Genomic DNA, 18,049 nt, shown 5'->3' with positions numbered 1-18,049 from the left:
CCGGCCTGTTCCATCGCTGGCGCGTTTGATTAACTTCCCTCACACATCCAACTTGAATTAGGGTCACGAAGGTTACGGTGCAGACAGATGATATCTGTGACAATAACACTTCATTCCAGCCTAATACGGGTTTGAAGTAAGCAGGGAAAATTCAGAGGATTGGAGAGTCTGAAGGCCAGAAGGTCGAACAACAGGAATCGAAACTGTTTAAAAAAAAAAACTCACTGAAATTCTTGCACCGCATATTTTTTCCAGCTTCTACCCCATCATTAACTTTGATGACGAAATGCTTCCTAATATGTCACACCCACTAATAATTGCCATCAAGCATCAGTAGTTACTTCATCTGTTGGGGGTCATAATGATATGCCTGATTGAGGTACATTGTAGAACATTTTATAACACACACTTTATTTGCAATATGCAATTATGAAGTGGAATCTTTAGATGTAAAAAAACAAAAATAATCGTGAGCACAGCCTATTTAAATTTTTATAGCTTCAATATAAATAAGATGATAATTGCTCTTTAATTTTTATTCAGTAAAGCAAATTGAGGCCTAATTTGATTCAAACAAACCATTTACAGTTTGGCGCGTGTCGTTTCCTGACAGTTTCCCCGGCCCTGGAGAAACAGCTCTGGAGGGTATTGATCTGCAATTTTCTTTAAGTGCCAACTGCTAACTGTGATTACGCATATCCACATTCACAATTATCCACGAGTGGCGCGCGCATATATCCATACCCAGTTTCCACGTACGCTTCCACACTAACTACACTCCTGCTATTGATTTTTATTATTTTTTTTACACAGCAAACAGAAGGGGTGGGAGGGGCAGGTAAAGGACCATAGAGAGAGCATTACACATCCAAGGGTTGTTGCCAAGGGAGACAGATATGAGCTGCAGGGACTTCAAAAAAAAAAAAAAAAAAAAAAAAACGTCCACCAAAAAGGCACCAATCGCCAAGCTGTATGTGGGGAGGGAACTGCATCATGGGGCGGAAGAAAAATGGATAAACTCGCCTCGAAAGCACTAATGGATTTTCTTTAGAGCGAGGTCGTGGTGGTAGATCAGCGGTGAATATGAGGGGGTTTGTCGGTCAATGGAGGTGTCACGGCTCGGGTCACTCCTTCCCAGACTCCTTCACTGCTGATACAGACGGTTTCAGAGAGAGAACAACAGCTTAGATACTTCTGATGGATTTTATTAACTCAGCAAATGGTTACGAGGGCAACTGCCTCCTTGAACATTACAGAAATATATATATATATATATATATATATATATATATATATATATATATATATATATATATATATATATATATATATATATATATATATATATATACATACTGTGTGTTTATCTCTTCCATAAAACTCCAATAAAGTATATTACAGCAACAAAAGGTTGAGATAAATCAGGGGTATGGAAGGTTTTACAAAATTAAACAATAACATTGTAGAATAGCATCTCATTTAAACAAATGCATCAAAGGAATCACAACAGAAGAAACTGTTCATTAGAATAATGAGAAGTTGTGAAAGTCAGACTCCCACCTATCTAAAGCATCTCACGCCATGTTATGAGTATTTATGTGTCAACAAATTAAATCAATTTAAAAGTGACAAATATGACAACTTAAAACACTGGAACTGACTCAAGCATATTTGTGATGTACCAAAGCCTGATATTTCCGGTTCAGCTGCCCTGCAAAGGTCCATTGTTGTAACCATCAGGACCGCATTAGTGAGTCACTGCGTTTCCCCGGGTGACAGGTTCCCTTGTTAAAATGTAAATGGGGGCTGATTCTGAATCGGTTCCACGTTTGCTGCTTTACGGCCAAAAATATTCCCCATGGGAAAAGAAAAGCACCAGTCGAGCTTTAATATGTACCTGTAAAAACGAAACTTCAGCTCCGGCCTTCTCGCGTCCAAGCAGGATTGTTTTGCCGTCACGCGACCGAAACAGGAAGCTGCCGTTGGCCGTACCGATCGTTAAATAAATGCTGCCGGTTCGGCACGGGGCTTCTTTCCCTTCTCCTCAGGTAGTTGGAGAAAATAGTTTCCCAGCAATATTCTCCTTAAACAGTGCGCAGGTCGTTTCATTTTGGGGGTCATAGAGATGTTAATGAATGGCAGCATCTGTTGCACATTGTGGCGATAATCATTAGGACACAGTGGGTGACGGGGAGGCGGCGGTAGTTCGCGTAGCTGTAAGAACATTAACATACGCTCTGGCCTTATGGCGGCTCTGTGTCAGGATGCAGCTGCTGCGCCTCTTTACCCCAGCGTGACGCGCATTCTCCCAGACAGGCAGACTTTATTTCAAGAGAGGGCCTTGCTTTGGCAGAGTTATTTTTTCTTTTATCTTTTTCTTGTTTTCTTTTTTCTACATGGCTTTGAGAAATGACTTTTCTGCTTCACCACCCTGAGCATGTAGTCGGGGATCACAACATCCCTCAGACTACAATCAATTATTTCTCTCTGTGCTGACTGATGCTTTTAAAAGTGACATTTATGCAGCGCCTGGTTTCTTATATAACTCTCTGTGCCATACTCTCGTCGTAATGGGGATTTCTGGTTGTCACTGGTAACTCGCTCAGGACTGGGACATGGAGCTGCAGGTGGGTTTTATAAAACCTCCATCCTGCTTTTTCACTCACTTCAAATAAGTTCTAAAATAATAGCAGTAGTAATGTTTAAGCTGTAACAATGACAATAACATAATAGCGCTTTTAATAATGTTGTAATTCTAAATGGGCTTTAACTTCAGATGTGTCATCGAGTTGCTCTATGAAATAAAGCTGTTAGTTCGCAGCTGTTTGCTCCACCAGATAAAACCTGAATGGTGAAAAAGTGTCTGTTCCTGCTTGTCCTTGTAGGCTGTAGTGGTGGACTGATGCCTGTCTCTGGCGTTCATGTTTTAAGGCGAGAGCACTGCCAATCAAGCTTGTATACGCGCTGCTCACACTCTCCCCCTTTCTCTCCACTAAGGCCAGTTATCATGGCCACCATGTCGGCAGATAAATGTTTTTTCTGGAACAATTAGTTGCTTCTCCACCATTAGCGCAGCTGCATGAGCATGATTGACGGCGCCAAAACCTTCCACTTGGTTCTGATTGGTCGTTTCTGACTGGGAGCGGTGAATTTCTCCAGAAGGCAAAAGTAGCACTAGAAGAAGTGTTATTTTATTTTTATCACTTTTTTTTTGTCTATTTGTAAATCACTTTTTTTTGTTCACACGGATCATCTTGGTCTAATTTATTTATTTATTTATTTTGATTATCTGAATTACATTTATTGTGGGGGAAAAAAAGCCAAAACAGGAGAAGTCTCAAATACCTGTAACCGCTGTGTAAACGTCCATTCGGACCGCCATATTTGATGAAAACACGACTTCCTCTCTGTGCCGTCTAGGTGTGGCAGTGCGGTGGGAGCATGGAGGTGCTGCCGTGTGCCAGGGTCGCCCACATCGAACGCACCAAGAAGCCCTACAACAACGACATCGACTACTACGCCAAGCGCAACGCCCTGAGAGCGGCGGAGGTGTGGATGGACGAATACAAATCCCACGTCTACATGGCCTGGAACATTCCCATGAACGTGAGCCTCTCTACACGCTGCACTTTAATCCCCATGCAGCCTTTGGCCGCCCCCCCCCCTCTCCTCACATCTCACTTGTTCATTCCAACCTGCAGGCCAGGTGAGGCGCTGATCGATAGAAATTCAAAATTCAGATTTCATCCTCCGTGACCTTCACACTGGCGGTGGGCCGAGTGAGGGGAAAGAAGAGCTGAATCAGACGAGAGGAGCACTAAGTAAAAAGAAAAAGAAAAGAAAACAAGCCTCATGTCAGTTTAGCATAATTGCCTTCAAGAGTCTACTGAGATGGGCTGCAAACTACTAAACAGTAACTTTTATTAATGGACAGATTAATATAGAATTCTTCTCCTTTGGCGCCGAGAAGGAGATGATTATAAATGAAGGACAGATCAAATCTCAAATTGCTTCCTAAAATAATGTGAAGCCAGAACAGAATCAGCAGCAGATTCCAGCAGGAGCAGTGGAGGTACATATGAGGAGAGTATAAGGTGGCAGGTGACGAACTAGCCATTCCCAAACTCAGTGGCATGGCATGTTATTACCCCAGCTGTCCTGTGGCGGGGAGTTATTTTGTGTACTGTAAAGACCTAATGCTACGATTATTTCATCAAGCCCTCTTCAAAGCCCCCCACACACACTCACAGAACCTTGTTATTGTCTGAGGTGCCTGCTGAGAGCACAATTGCGTTGAATGGAGAAGGCTGTATGATTCGCCACAGTGGGCAGCCCTGAGTCCAAATACCAAACAGCAGCCCGGAGAGTCTGGATGTGTGTGTTGGTGTTCTGGTAGCTGAGAAGCGAGTGGATATTTCGAACTGGAATTCATTATTGACACAGACTTGAAGCGGGCTTCGTAGCTGGCAGCAGAAAAGGCTTTTCTTGGAAACGGCATCTGGTAGCAGATGTGTGTGTGTGTGTGTGTGTGCGTGGGTGTGTGTGCGTGTGTGTGTGTGTGTGTGTGTGTGTGTTGCTGTGTGTATTAATCTCTTTGGATGTGGTCGCTGCGCATCCTAACTGGACCTACACCCATCCACTGTTTTCCACTTCAGATACCGATACAGATACCTGAGGTTTAGTATCGGCAGACATCGATCCGTCACAGATAAACAGAACTGAATTGACTCAAGACGTTTCATTTTACAAAACGGATATAAATGTACCGACTTAAAAATTGATTCAGTTCTGCACTGGTGTTCTGTGCACCAGTGCAGAACACTTTAATACACCATTAGCTTCACAAGGTTGGTCAAACATGTCAAAACAACTTTAATTTGTTCAGTCAGGGCAAATTGGAGTATAAAATCCAGTGTAAAATAAATGATAAAGAAACTGACAAAAACAATAGGTTGACTACGTTGGCCAAACATAGTCAAAAGTAAACTGCAACAAACCTTTTTTTCAATGGTTCAGAAAGTGCAACTAGGGATTCTAAAAATAATGTAAAATAAATAATAAAGCATGACGTCGCTCAGAGCACAAACATAGAAATAGACTGAATAGATCTGCCCTTATGGATTGGGTGTCACCAATGTAGAATTATTTTCAAATTCTGGAGCTATGCAGATATTGATATTGGATTGGTGCACAATGCATTTATTTCCATATGAGTCCACATTAATGCAGCACATATTGATATGCATATAGTGTGTGTGTGAGTGTCAAAATTAAGCCTGAGGCATTTCAGCTATTAGCCCTTCCCCCGGTTCATTCGGAGACCGTCCTCTATAAAGCTATCTGGACGTGAGCGCTCATAATCAAGCAGCTGATTAGAATCTGCTAAGTACAGATCAGGTCTAATGGAGAAACAATGAAGGTCTCACATGACGAGTGCATCTCTCCGTCTCTTACCTAAATGCAACGCCATATAACTCCTGCATCTTCCTTTCCTGCATAAGACTCTGCTATACTGTGTGTTGCGCCTGACTTTTTTTAAGAAAATGTTTTGTCCTTTTTTTGTCTTTGCTTTGCGCCACACGCCGACAGAACCCGGGAGTTGATTTCGGCGATGTCTCGGAGCGCGTGGCCTTAAGGAAAAGGATGCAGTGCCGGAGCTTTCACTGGTACCTGGAGCACGTCTATCCGGAGATGCGGATCTACAACAACACCATCACATATGGCGAGGTGAGAGAAATCGCTTGCTAAAGGGATCATTGGAAATAAACTAAATGTTAAATGAAGCATAACATAAGCTGTGATTCTGTTGCAGGTGAGGTAATAAAAGCTGATTTTAAAGAGGATGCTAAAGCAAAGGTGGATAATTTGATTCAGCAAATGATCAATAGTGAAGATGAGCTCTTCAGAAGCTTTTTATTGTGATTCTCCTTTTAAAGTAAGATCTTCTTGGGGAAAAAAAAAACATGTTTGAAGCCAAAGTTTCTAAGCTATGAGTCAAAACCACAGTGCTGCTAAATACCTAAAACATTTGTAAATTTTCATTAGCGACGACGTTGATTTTCTTCATTGTTTTAGAATTAGCAAGGGCAGCTAATTCTAAAACAATCCAATGGCAGCATGTTGACATCGCTTCCAAATATTGAGGTAACATTAACAACCGTCTCATTCGGATCAGTATTTCTCTCTTCGCAGTGGAGGTCGGTTGTTTATAGCTCAGTCAATCTCCGGTAAGCTTCATAGCATTGAACTGCTGCATTACATACGTCACAGGCAAACGTTAGCGATTGGGTAAAGTTTAAAACTTCAACGCAGTCCACTCCTCCAGGAAGCAATCATTTCTCAGCAGCCGAGAGCCCAGACCCTCTGCAGGGAGCAAAGTGGACTACAAGGGTGAAGAAAAGTCTCTGATCATTATATTTCTTTGTTCCATAAATTCAACAAGGTGTCAGAACCCAAAGGTTCTGATCCATATCGACATGATAGTATCACACACCTGATGCAGATTTGTTGACCGTAGCAAAAAAAAAGTGGAAAAACCTGTAAAGGGGAAAATATTTTTTCACAATATCGCATAGCTGAAGTGTTTTTGACAGGCAAGTGGGAGTTGATAAGTTTCTCTATTATGCCATCGTGCCTTGATTGTGACTGCAATTTCTTCAGCATTTAACTCGAAATGTTCCCCAATTTGCCAAACCAGAAAGTCCTACTACTGCTTCACCCGGCCAATAATAGATCACATAAAGAACCGAGACACCCCTGCACCTTTGTGGGGAAACTAATCAAACATAACCTTTTTAAATAAAGCAGTAATCAAACAAATGGACAAGACATTGACCAGCGAGACGACATGACACCGACAGGCCAAATGCCGTGTCCTCAACCTGAACATGACAGACAAACACCACGACTCCAATGTTTCAAGTTTAGGGTAAATTTCTATTGCAGCATTAACAGAGCAACATTACTACACGAAATTAGATGCAATTTCCCTATAATGAGTTTTAATTAAACACTTATTAGTTTTCCATTCCAGCTTGATTGTCTTGTGTCTACTTGAGCACCCGGCACAGTTGGGGGGGAAAAGAAGGTTTTTTTATGGCAGACTGAAGAACTGAGCACACTCCTGAGTCTGACGCCGTTTGCAGACTTGCTGAAACTCACCGTTTTGTAACCCGGGTCCATTTTGGATACGGGGAAAACGCTGAGGGGGAAAAAAACTCAGAAGGTCTAACCATGTCGGCAGACGTCGGGATTGCATTCATCAAAGTTTCGGGCAATTCACACTGTCCTTTGTTTCCTCCGCCGCCTGTTTTTTTTTTTTTTTTTTTTTTTGCTCCAGTACCCAGCTAATGGATTTCTCAGAGTGGCGTCCTCTCAAGTGGCACTATTTCAGATCTGTCGGCAAGCTGGGAAGCGGTCGCGTCGCGTTGCCACACAGCGGCTGCAGCAGACTCGTGTCCCATCTGTCACCAAGCATCAGCACCTCGCTGCATTCGGCCGCGCTGTCCAGACCGGCCGAGTGGAACCTCCCCCCGACCACAGCCACATGATGGATGTGTCGCAACCTGGAAATGAAGCCATACACATTCAAATCACAGCGAGCCGAAGCCCACAGTAAATGCACACCATCATCTCGCCCCGAGGAGAGAGAGAGACAGAGCTGGGACTGGTCACTGCATGATAACATCCCATCACGGCCGGGGCTTTGGGATGACTTGAAACCTTGTGACGGCTGTGTGAATAAGCCGTGGAGGATCTACAGGCAGCAGAGCAGGGAGGAAATGGCAGAAATAGACAGTGGATCAGCAGCACGTTATTGTAAACGGACGTCATGGATATTTTGGTTGCAGGCTAAATTATAAAATGCGTTGATGGTTACTGAAGGATATTTTTACTCTAAAGATGTTGTTCATAAGTTGTCTTTTTCACATTTTTCCACCCAGAAAGATTTTTTTTTTGTCATTTTCTGATTTACACCAGTTAGCTAACATCAACGTAGACAGTGGTTGCAAAAAAATACATCATGATATATCACGGCACACTAATGATAACACAGAAGGAGCAGCAGGAATGACTGCCAAACATTTGTGTCCTACTCAGGACAACAAACCTTCTGACCCGTTCGGGCCTGACTGTAAGGAGCAGGGAGGAGAGACGTACGGCAGCTAGGAAAACAGTGATGCTGGCAGAATTGTGCTTAGGGTTACTTCTGATGGAACTAGATTGTTTTTACGGTGAATTCGATTATGGACAGCTCGAAATAGCAGCCAGTTTCAACGAAAAAAAAGAATACTTTGTCATTGACATTTTTTTCCTCTGAAAATCTTAGCATCCTAACAGAGGTGTGTAGCTTCTAGAGCCACTCTACATATTATAACCTACATTATCTACATCTAACCAAACCCTTATTAGTAATACTTATTTACTGTTGAACATTTCTTAGTATCTCTGGTTTGAAAGAAAGGAATCTCAAAGGGTTTATTTGGGGTTTCTGAAGCGAGACTCTGTTAAAAGGAAGGAAGGATTTAATGTCAGAGCTGCAGCAGAAAGTCTCTTGGCATCTTTAATTACTATAAATCCAGATTACTCGGTCCCAGAGTTTGAAGATAACAGCGAGTCCAAAACAGTGTCCAAAGCAAAAAAAACAACAACAAAAAACACATCACAATAGTTTATGAAAACAGTATGCTATAAACCTTTAAAGCATCCAACTGTTTGCATTGAGGTATTAAAAAAAATCTGTAATTATTTTTATAGAAATCTGAGTTTGGAGGCAACGGACCACCAAGTACAAACATGTTTGTACTACGAGCGGCACAAACATGTTTTAGTCAGAATAACTAAATAAAAGAAAATTTAATAACTATTAATACTAGTTTAAATTAATAAGATTAATTTAAGCTAGTATCAAGAGTTTCACTCAGGAAGATGACTGCTGGCTATTTCTATTTCCCATATTTTTTTTTTTTTTTTTTTGAAAGCATCCATGTCTGAGTAAATGCTGCCCAGTGCAAACATAAAAACACTTTTGGTATCCTTCTCATGGAGTTGTTTTTGACGCATAAATCTCTTTTAATCCCCTCCACTGCACCCTCCAGACTAGCCGTTCATTTCAGCCCCCGGGACCAACTAATCTGGATTTATACTAAATGAATTTCTCAGGTTACATATTAGCTGCTTCTAACCTTTCAACAGAACTTTACTTCAAAAAGTCTGAACTTATTCCCCTTTGGTTTAACCAGCAAAAGCCAACATAAAACTCTACCAATGGTTGTTTTGATGTACATCCCCAGTAACTGCACTGCAACTAACTACATGTTTACTTAATTAACTTAAATCTATGGCTTTGCCCTCTTTCCGATAGATGTCTTCTTCTGTTTCAATTCCCCTGATGTTAATATTAACTCTGTGTCGTTCAGGCTAGAATTGTAAGGTTGGCTAAAAAGAAAAAAAAAAATCAAACATTCAGGTGAATGAAGCAGAGCAACAGGAAGTTGGCAAGAACTATAAAGAGACGCTTCATTAGTGATTTCCAGAGTTATCTCCGGGTGTTTTTCACTTTCCGTATGCTCCGATTCTTTATTGACGGAAACAGATCTGGATTTTTCCCCATCAGTCAAAATGCCCCCTCTGGTTTTCCTTCCAGGTGAGAAACAGTAAAGCCAGCGGCTACTGCCTGGACCAAGGCTCCGAGGACGACGACAAAGCCATCCTGTACCCGTGCCACGGCATGTCCTCTCAGGTCAGGGCAGACTTCCTGCGTCGGTTGTTTTGCGTCTGTGAAATTAATCATTTACAAAAAAAAAAAAAAAAAAAGTCATTCAAAGCATCACTGGGCCACTGATTAAAAAGTTTTTCTTCAATTTCAGATTTCGTACTCCCCTGAAGAATATTTGATATAATTATTCTCCTCTTCATGCTTTATGGAGAGTAAAATCAAATTTGCCATTGTAAGTGGTGGCAGGAGAGAAGCGTGCAGCTTACTGATTCTCTTTTTACACGAGCGTAGACGCCCACACGCATTATCTGTTGAAGATTTTCACCGCGGAGTAACACGTCTTCCTCTCTAACAGGTAATCCAGTTGATAAGGAACTAAAATAAGTACGGTGATGTATGCAGAGCTTTCATCCATACGCGGAATCACTTAGTTTTCATCTCCTACACATCTGTTAGTTTATTGTTTTGTTGTTGTTGTTTTTTTGGGAAGTGCAACTTCACAAATGCCACAGAATTCTATCTGCTTAAGTTTGCCATAGAGTAGAGGAGACGAACGTGAATCAGATTATTGGTGCATAATCATGTTCTGATCCTGCAGGGGTTGTAAGAAACGCTGAGAGGCGAAGCTCTGATCTGACAAATACCGAAGGTGCCTTTAAATCCTTAACATGCATTTCACATAATCTTACTGTGCAAGCTGAGAGCGCGTTATCGCTACAGCAGGTTTGGATAACCTAAGAAAGTAATTGCTTTTTTGCAGAGAATATTACATGTTGCAGTAATCACTTGTGTCCCGGATGCTAATGTCAGCAAGTATGTTTTATTTTTTTTAGAAACGTTACATGAATGATCAAAGGTTCACCTAAATAACACATTAAAAACATTAAATGTCTTTGTTGTTGAGCTCATGTGTCGTCTAATTTAAAAAAATAAAGCAGCAAAAAGTGTTTTGAATTGGAAATGGTTATAGGCGACATGATTTTGGATAAAAGTGCGATTAATTGAGATTAATTATTCAACCTGCAATTCACTTGACTGAAAAAATGTAATTAATTCCAACCACTGCTTTTAAGATATTATTATTTTAAGATATAAAAATTAAGAAATTATATTAAACAACTGTTCTATGATTTTCTAGTCTTGCTGCCATGAGCAGGCATTCATATTGGACGTGTTGTTGTTCTGAATGACAAAACATTCCCTGTAAAATAGTGTTTTACTAATATTTTAATGAACAAAATTTAATGATAGCAAGATCTCCCATATTAATTACTTGTGCCTTTTTTTTTAGTCTGATACCTTATTTCTAAGGTTTTTGCCATCATTTCCAAATCCAGCGTGTTCCATCACAAAGTTTGGAAACATCAGAAGGATAAAGAAGCTACCGTGACAACCTCCATCCTCCTTCACTGGGATGCGTTCTCTCTTGCAGCATGAATATCCTGTGGATATGTGAAATAATCCACTGTGCGGTTTGTTTGAGTCGGTGCTGTTGTCTCTAATTATCTAACTCTGAGATGTTTCCTTTGATTCTATTTAACTCAACAAAGAAAACCGATACAAACAAATCATCTCAATGCTTCACTTCTCTGAGTCTGTTAATTCACATTGTGCCCTAAGCAGCAGTTAGCACAGTTTAGCAGTAATGGTCTGGGTTAATGGATCTTGAACTCATAATTTGTGGTTTTACAAAGATTTAAGATCACTAAACCGATGTTCCACCTCTTCTGCTTCATTTTAAAACACTTTATTGGTGTGTTTTTTTTTCCTGCCAAAAATCACTTTTGGCAAAAAAATAACTTAAGCCCTTATTTTATGAAGGTGACAATATTAAAACTATCTTTGAGGCAGAATATTACATAACATTTTTGAAAAAGATTATTTTACTTTTTTTTCCATTAGCCACTATATTTGTAGTTTTAGATTTTAAAATATATAGACATAACTTTTGCAAAAAGAGGGTTTGTACACTTTCTAATCACAGTGATCTAGCACATACATTTACATGCACAAATATTGATGTAAAATTGTCCTAAGTCATCTAAGGATGTTCTGTAAAAAACCTTAACCCATCTCATTTGAAACTCAGTTACACACAGATCAGTTCAGTCGTATTATATAACAATGCCAGTACAGCAAGATTACATACAGCGCAGTTCAATCCTATCAGTTCCACTTCAAAGAATGCATTAAAAGTAGGGCCATGTGATTATATCTGCACTGCACTTTCTGAACATAAAACACACACTCGTCCTCGGCATTTCTGAAACTCTGAACAGTCTCTTTTGGTCCTTCAAGTCGCCCTAATCAGAAGCCGGAGTGCTGAGATCAGGGCTCTGAGGGGGCCGTCCCGTCTGCTCCAGGACTCCCGGTTGTTCTTGTAGCCGAGCAAAGTTATTTTTAACTCCGCCGCATGTTTGCAGACATTGTCACACTGAATTAATGACTTTGGGATACAAATGAAAGCTCCCTAATGGGATTGTATTATAAAGATTTGAAACATCCGAGTACCCAAGCTTTTCACCAACTGAGGATGTGCAACTAGAAATCCTTTATTATTATTATAATTATTATTATAATTAGTGCTGGTTCATATGGGTCCACTGCCTGGTTCTGCTAGGGGCAAACAGAGGTGGACACTGACATTCCTCACAATACATGATGTATTTTTGTGCTGTGAATAATATAACTCCAGATTCTGCTCAATAGTTTATTGAATTACAACTGGAAAAATGATTAATTAATAGGATTTTACTTAAAGATAGTATTAGAAACACAACAATCAAATAATCAGACATAAATGTCTGACCAACAAAACTTTTTTTTCTCTTTGTACTGTTTGATGATACTTTGCAAATGTGCTCAGGATGCAAATGAAACACTAAAAATCTGGGCCACTTCAAGGTAAGAGAGCGTGTAAGAAGCATACCAAAACATCCAGTAGAGAAATGGATATGCACTCAGCAAAAACTTTGCTTAGACACCAGAATAAATAAAAGCCAAACTGGATGTTTTTGTGTGTATTTTTTTTTTCTATTTATTAAGCAGAATCCAGCTCTGGTTGTTATGGAAATGCTGTTCATGCATATTTTTTTTATCTCTTACTTTCCCAACTTGCATAATGGCAGCCCGCTCTTGACAGAAACATGTTTATTTTCTGTTATTAAATGGAGTTTTAGAAGAAGGCCGGCAGCTTAGTTTGTCTTTAGACCACTTTACTGCTGACCCAAATGGAGATGAACTTGGTGCTTGTGAAACATTCAATTCCATTTAAGTGGGATTATTAACATTACAGTAAGTGGGTAAAATTCTCCTTCATGGAAAACTTAAAAAACACAATAAATGTCACAATGCTTCTGTGCCACAGCTGTGACTTTAAAGAACAGAATATGTTAGTATTCTAACATACTAACATGCTACTACTAGTTGTTAGTAACTAACATACTAACAAGCTAGTATGTCAGTAACATACTAGTACTGTATTTTCCAGACTATAAGCAGCATTGTTCAAAGCTTAGAAAAAAAGTAGCGGCTTATTGTCCGGAAAATATGGTATGTTAGTTAGTAACATACTAACACATGCTAGTATGTTAGTTACATTTAGCTAAAATACTGACATAAGTTAGTATATTAGTAACATACTAATTTGGTAGTAAAACTAACAGAATATGTTAGTGCTAACATGTTTTAGTATGTTAAATTTAACCAACATACTAACATATGTTAGCATGCTAGTAAATAAAATGTGTTAGTATGTTATGTACATTTAACTAACACGTTAGTATGTTATTAGCACAGTTAGTAACATACTAACCATGTTACTATGTAGCATACTAACATATGTTGGTATGTTAGTTACATTTAACTAGCATACTAAGAAGTTATTATGTTACTAACATAAGTTACTGTTGGTAACATAAGACAAGTTAGCATGTTAGTTACTTTTCAGTAACATATTAATAGCACAGTTCATAACATACCAACTATATTACTATCTACATAACATACTGACATGTTAGTATGTTATGTAGTTAGTAACATTCTGTATATTAGTACAGAATGTATTCTGTACTAACATAATATTTTTTGTATGTAATACATTTTATTACTAATATTTTCAGACCGCTAATGTGGCAGTACAGATGCACTTTTTGACACAAAAGACCTTTTATTTTATTTTATTTTTTTACATAATTTGGTTAAGAATGAAAATTTAAAAGTAAAATAATTATAATAAAACATCAAAATAATATGATCAAATAATAATATAATATGTAACAAGTGCGACCCATAAATGTTTTTCTTTTCAAAGTTAATTGGTGCGGTCTATATTCAGGTGCTCCCTGTAGTCCAGAAATTAGCTTCAAGCTAACAGACGCGTCTGATTTAACAGTGAGGTTAGAAGCAGTTGAAACGCTGACACACGCACACACACACACAGAGAAGAGATCTGCACTGCAACTCAAACACTTCACAGATTTATCTCTTTCAACTGTTTGGCTCAGACGTCAAAAAGAATGCCATGTGTGTGATATTTTTTAATGGCTTATCAAAAGCAGAACCCAGGACGACTGTCAATGTGATTAAACTAGTTCACACTTGTATAGGTGTTGAGTGTTTGTCTGCAGATTCAAACTTGACATCTTTTTTTTTTTTTTTAAAGCTACAGAACAGAACACACTGAACACACACACATTCCTATATGCTCAGTAAATTATTACCAAGTTCTATTCAAATAAATATCTGGTTTGCTTAGAATTTGTCCATGAGACTTACCTCACAATGAAAGGACATAAAAAAAAGGAAATTTACCAATATCACACTATTTACTCTACACTTAAAATTATGCCTGATATTGATGGACATTCGGGCCACAACTTGTCTTTTATTCTGATTTTTAATATCCTTATCCTACCAAGTTCTATTCAGACTTCACATCTAAAACTCCCACAACTCATTTTAATCATGAATTATAATACAGGCTGAATGCAAAATAAAATTTGCCCAAGTCATTTACACTATTAAAAAAAAACTAAATTTTTTTGTTTGTCTTTTAATTTGGTAAATTATCTGTTATGGTCTCATTTTAAATATATTCCACTGTAAATGCCTGTCAGGTTGTTTGGCTTGCTCAGATACAGTTTGAACACTTAGTAAGACACCGATGCCAAATAGCTGCACAAAATGAGGTCAAGAACTCTGACCCCAGCTGACTTATGGAAAATAGCAGTATTATTTTTAATCTGTCATTAAAATATTCTTATCTAAACGCTGGAGGAAACCTCAACAAAGCTTTTTTTTTTTTTCTTTTTTTTTCGTGGGTGTTTGGGATAAAACTTTTAATCTAAAATCATCTGAAAACTGAGATGTTTCATCTGTCGATACGTTTCCTCTTAAAAAGATATATGCTAAAAAGTTAACATATTTTTATGTTTTGAAAATGTATGCTGTAGTTTGTGGCTCTGGGTTACAGTTAACCAGTGTGTTGCTTGTATTTCATTACGTCTGAATATGTATGGGAGTTGTTGAGAAGTTATTAAGATTGTGACCTCAAGTTCACCATTGATTTGGTTACGGAATTGATTTTTTCTTGCTTACAAACCTTTTTTATTCCCAGCCAAAATTAAATATCATCCCCAGCTAAAGGTTTTCACACCCACCTGTAGGATTTTAAAATGTACACCCGAACATTCCTAGGGAACAAGCAGAACAAAAGAGTTTTAAAGGGGGCGCTGTTGTTATACTTAACATCTTCTGATTGTTGTCATCTCATTTTTCAGCAGGGATTACTCCCATCAATAATAAATACTGTCTGAACTCTAAATTATGCAACAGCTGCGATCAGCACAAAACACTTTTGTGAACGGTATTAAACAATGTGGAATCAAGTTTTGGTTCTTTATTTTTTTTCATTCCACTTCTCAAATAAGCGCACAGACCAAAGTAGACTAAACAAGTATTTACTTTAAGTTAAAATTAGGACACAAAAAAGTGAAACAAATACGACTTAAGCCTCCCGGTTTGACATTATTAAAGCGTAAAATATTAATGGAATTAAAGTGATTAATGCATTTCTAAGTGAAGTATTTGTTTCACAGCTTCAAGCAGTGACTCCCATGCTGACAGTATTTTCCGTTCATACTTTGTTGTGCTCCAGCTCGCCCGCTACTCCACCGAGGGTCTCCTCCAGCTTGGACCCCTGGGGTCGACCACATTTCTTCCTGACACAAAATGTCTCATCGATGACGGCAGAGGACGCACCCCGAGTCTGAAAAAATGCGACGCCGTCTCCAGGATTTCCCAACGGCTTTGGGATTTTACACAGGTACAAAAAAAAAAAAAAAAAAAAAGAGAAGAAAGAACATTAAATAGCAGAGTTTTAGGAAATGTTACTGGTTTTAAAATGATCTCATTCTTATTTGGGGTTTGTTGTAGAACGGCCCGATCATCAACAGAGACACGGGTCGGTGCTTGGAGGTCGAGATGTCCAAAGATGCCAACTTTGGCCTCCGCCTGGTGGTGCAGAGATGTTCCGGTCAGAAGTGGATGATACGGAACTGGATCAGGCACCCCAGGCACTGAGGAGGCCGTCGTTTCCCAGGCATCTTGGCCAGCATCTGCAGTCGCAGCAGCAGACCGCTGAGGGAGGAGCAGAAACCAGTTTATTGCTGCGAGGCGTGGGATTTCACGCTACGAACTTGCAAAGCACGCCGACCTCCAACTCGGGCGACGGAGGTTCCGCTGCGACGAGTCTTAAAGAAGAACACGATCAATGTATTTGTTCCCCTGAGCTGCTTCCTCACCTTCAGCAGAGCTGCACTGTTTGAAATGGCCAACCTCTCTGACACTCAGCCATATGTATAGAGCACATCCCCCTTTGTGCAGTCCAGTTCAATATTCTGCGGCAGTGACTCTACTGTAAAACTCTCGCTTCTTAGGAAGAAAAAGAAGAAGAGGAGGAAAAGACATGTAGGGCTTTTTGGGGTCTATTGACTTTCACAAGGTGGACTGGGGTAAATTAGGAGAGATAATTGTTATCAATGGCCAGATGAAACTGAGTCTTTCGGGAGTAATTTGAGGAAGTAGCTGTGGACATAACGTGCCGCCCTGGCAGGACATGTAATGAGCTCCAGAGCTGCTGGCTGTCATCCAAACTGGAGCGACTTCACCTGTACTCACACTTCTTTGTTTCTGTGGACTGTATGGCTCACTGTGGACTAAAAAAAAAAAAAAAAAAGCAATCATGTGCCTTTTGTTTATGATTTTTTCAGCTTCATCTGACCTGAGAATGTCAGTCCCAAAAGCATGTATAAAGCTATTTGAAAGTTAAATTATAAAAAGTGTATAAAGCCGTTTAATAATAGTAATATATTGTAAAAAAAAAAAGAGAGAAAGAAAAGAAAACGAAAGTGTAAAATTGATAAATGTCCTCAAAACAATTACTATTAGAATATTAAAAACCCTTTTTATTAGTCGCCTGTCTTTCTTTTTCAATATCTTCTTTAACGGATGAATGTTAGCTTTTTTTCTTCACGCTGTGCTAACATTGTGTTCGGTGAATACCTGCATTTTCTTTTGTGCCGGGCCCGCTGCTGACATCGACAGAACAATTGCTTGTTTTTGTTGAGGCCGCTGTTACAGAAAGCTAAAGTCTCCGTCATGTTTGTGTCCCTCTGCTCTGATTGATCCAGACCACTAACTGGAAAGAAGTTCTTCAAAAAGACACACACAGATTTTCGATGGCTTCTTCTCCCTTCCACGATACAAAGAGGTGTTTTATGCAACGCATAAAACAAATGCAGCATGCACAAGCACCGGTAGGATTTACGATAGTTTCAAGAGAAATATTTGAGCAAAAAGAGACATTTTGAAGGAGGATCTCATGGTGTGCTTCAACTCATTACAGTAGGAGTGTTTCCATAAAGAAAATGAAATGTTAGTAATACATATTATATCATCCGAAGTATTTTCTTGTTTCCTAATTCGCATATCAATTTGAGTGACATCCAACCTTCCAGAAAGGTTTTCCAGTTGGTGTGTTTATGTGGATTTGCTTAGCACTGACGTCAGACAGTAGCTGCGTTTCCACTGCAAATGTGTGAAAAATTTAGCGAAAAAACACAATTAAAGTCACGCTTCACGTCGTTCACGTGCTGCGCCGTCATCCGACCACTTCCTGCTGGTCTCGAAGTTGTGAGTGGAAAGCAGCCGCCCACATCAATCCCCAATGTACTCGACTTTAAAGTTGAAACTGTGCAGGCAGGAGAGTACCATTCTCCCTGTAACTCCCAAACCCAGACTCATTCGTTGGATTGCCAGACACAGAGGAAT

General features: G+C 39.4%; 1 protein-coding gene across 1 annotated transcript; it reads left to right on the top strand.

Annotated features, from left to right (window-relative positions):
* Window positions 1-1,876: 1,876 nt before the first annotated feature.
* Window positions 1,877-16,300, top strand: galnt9 (polypeptide N-acetylgalactosaminyltransferase 9). Its single transcript, XM_088008463.1, has 5 exons — window positions 1,877-3,606; window positions 5,590-5,727; window positions 9,647-9,742; window positions 15,876-16,043; window positions 16,154-16,300. The coding sequence occupies exons 1-5, from the start codon at window positions 3,442-3,444 to the stop codon at window positions 16,298-16,300; spliced, it is 714 nt and encodes a 237-aa protein (XP_087864589.1). The 5' UTR covers window positions 1,877-3,441.
* Window positions 16,301-18,049: the final 1,749 nt, after the last annotated feature.

Source organism: Poecilia mexicana, unplaced genomic scaffold, assembly GCF_051168715.1.
Source record: "Poecilia mexicana isolate PSO_F unplaced genomic scaffold, ASM5116871v1 scaffold_9, whole genome shotgun sequence".
NCBI classification, from domain to species: Eukaryota; Metazoa; Chordata; class Actinopteri; order Cyprinodontiformes; family Poeciliidae; genus Poecilia; species Poecilia mexicana.
The sequence above is the reverse complement of the archived record's forward strand: the minus strand, read 5'-3'. Positions and strand labels throughout refer to the sequence as shown.

Coding starts and splice junctions, on each gene's coding strand:
- galnt9 (XM_088008463.1), top strand. CDS start 3,442: ATGGAGGTGCTGCCGTGTGCCAGGGTCGCCCACATCGAACGCACCAAG. Junction 3,607..5,589: donor CCTGGAACATTCCCATGAAC/GTGAGCCTCTCT, acceptor ACACGCCGACAG/AACCCGGGAGTTGATTTCGG. Junction 5,728..9,646: donor ACACCATCACATATGGCGAG/GTGAGAGAAATC, acceptor TTTTCCTTCCAG/GTGAGAAACAGTAAAGCCAG.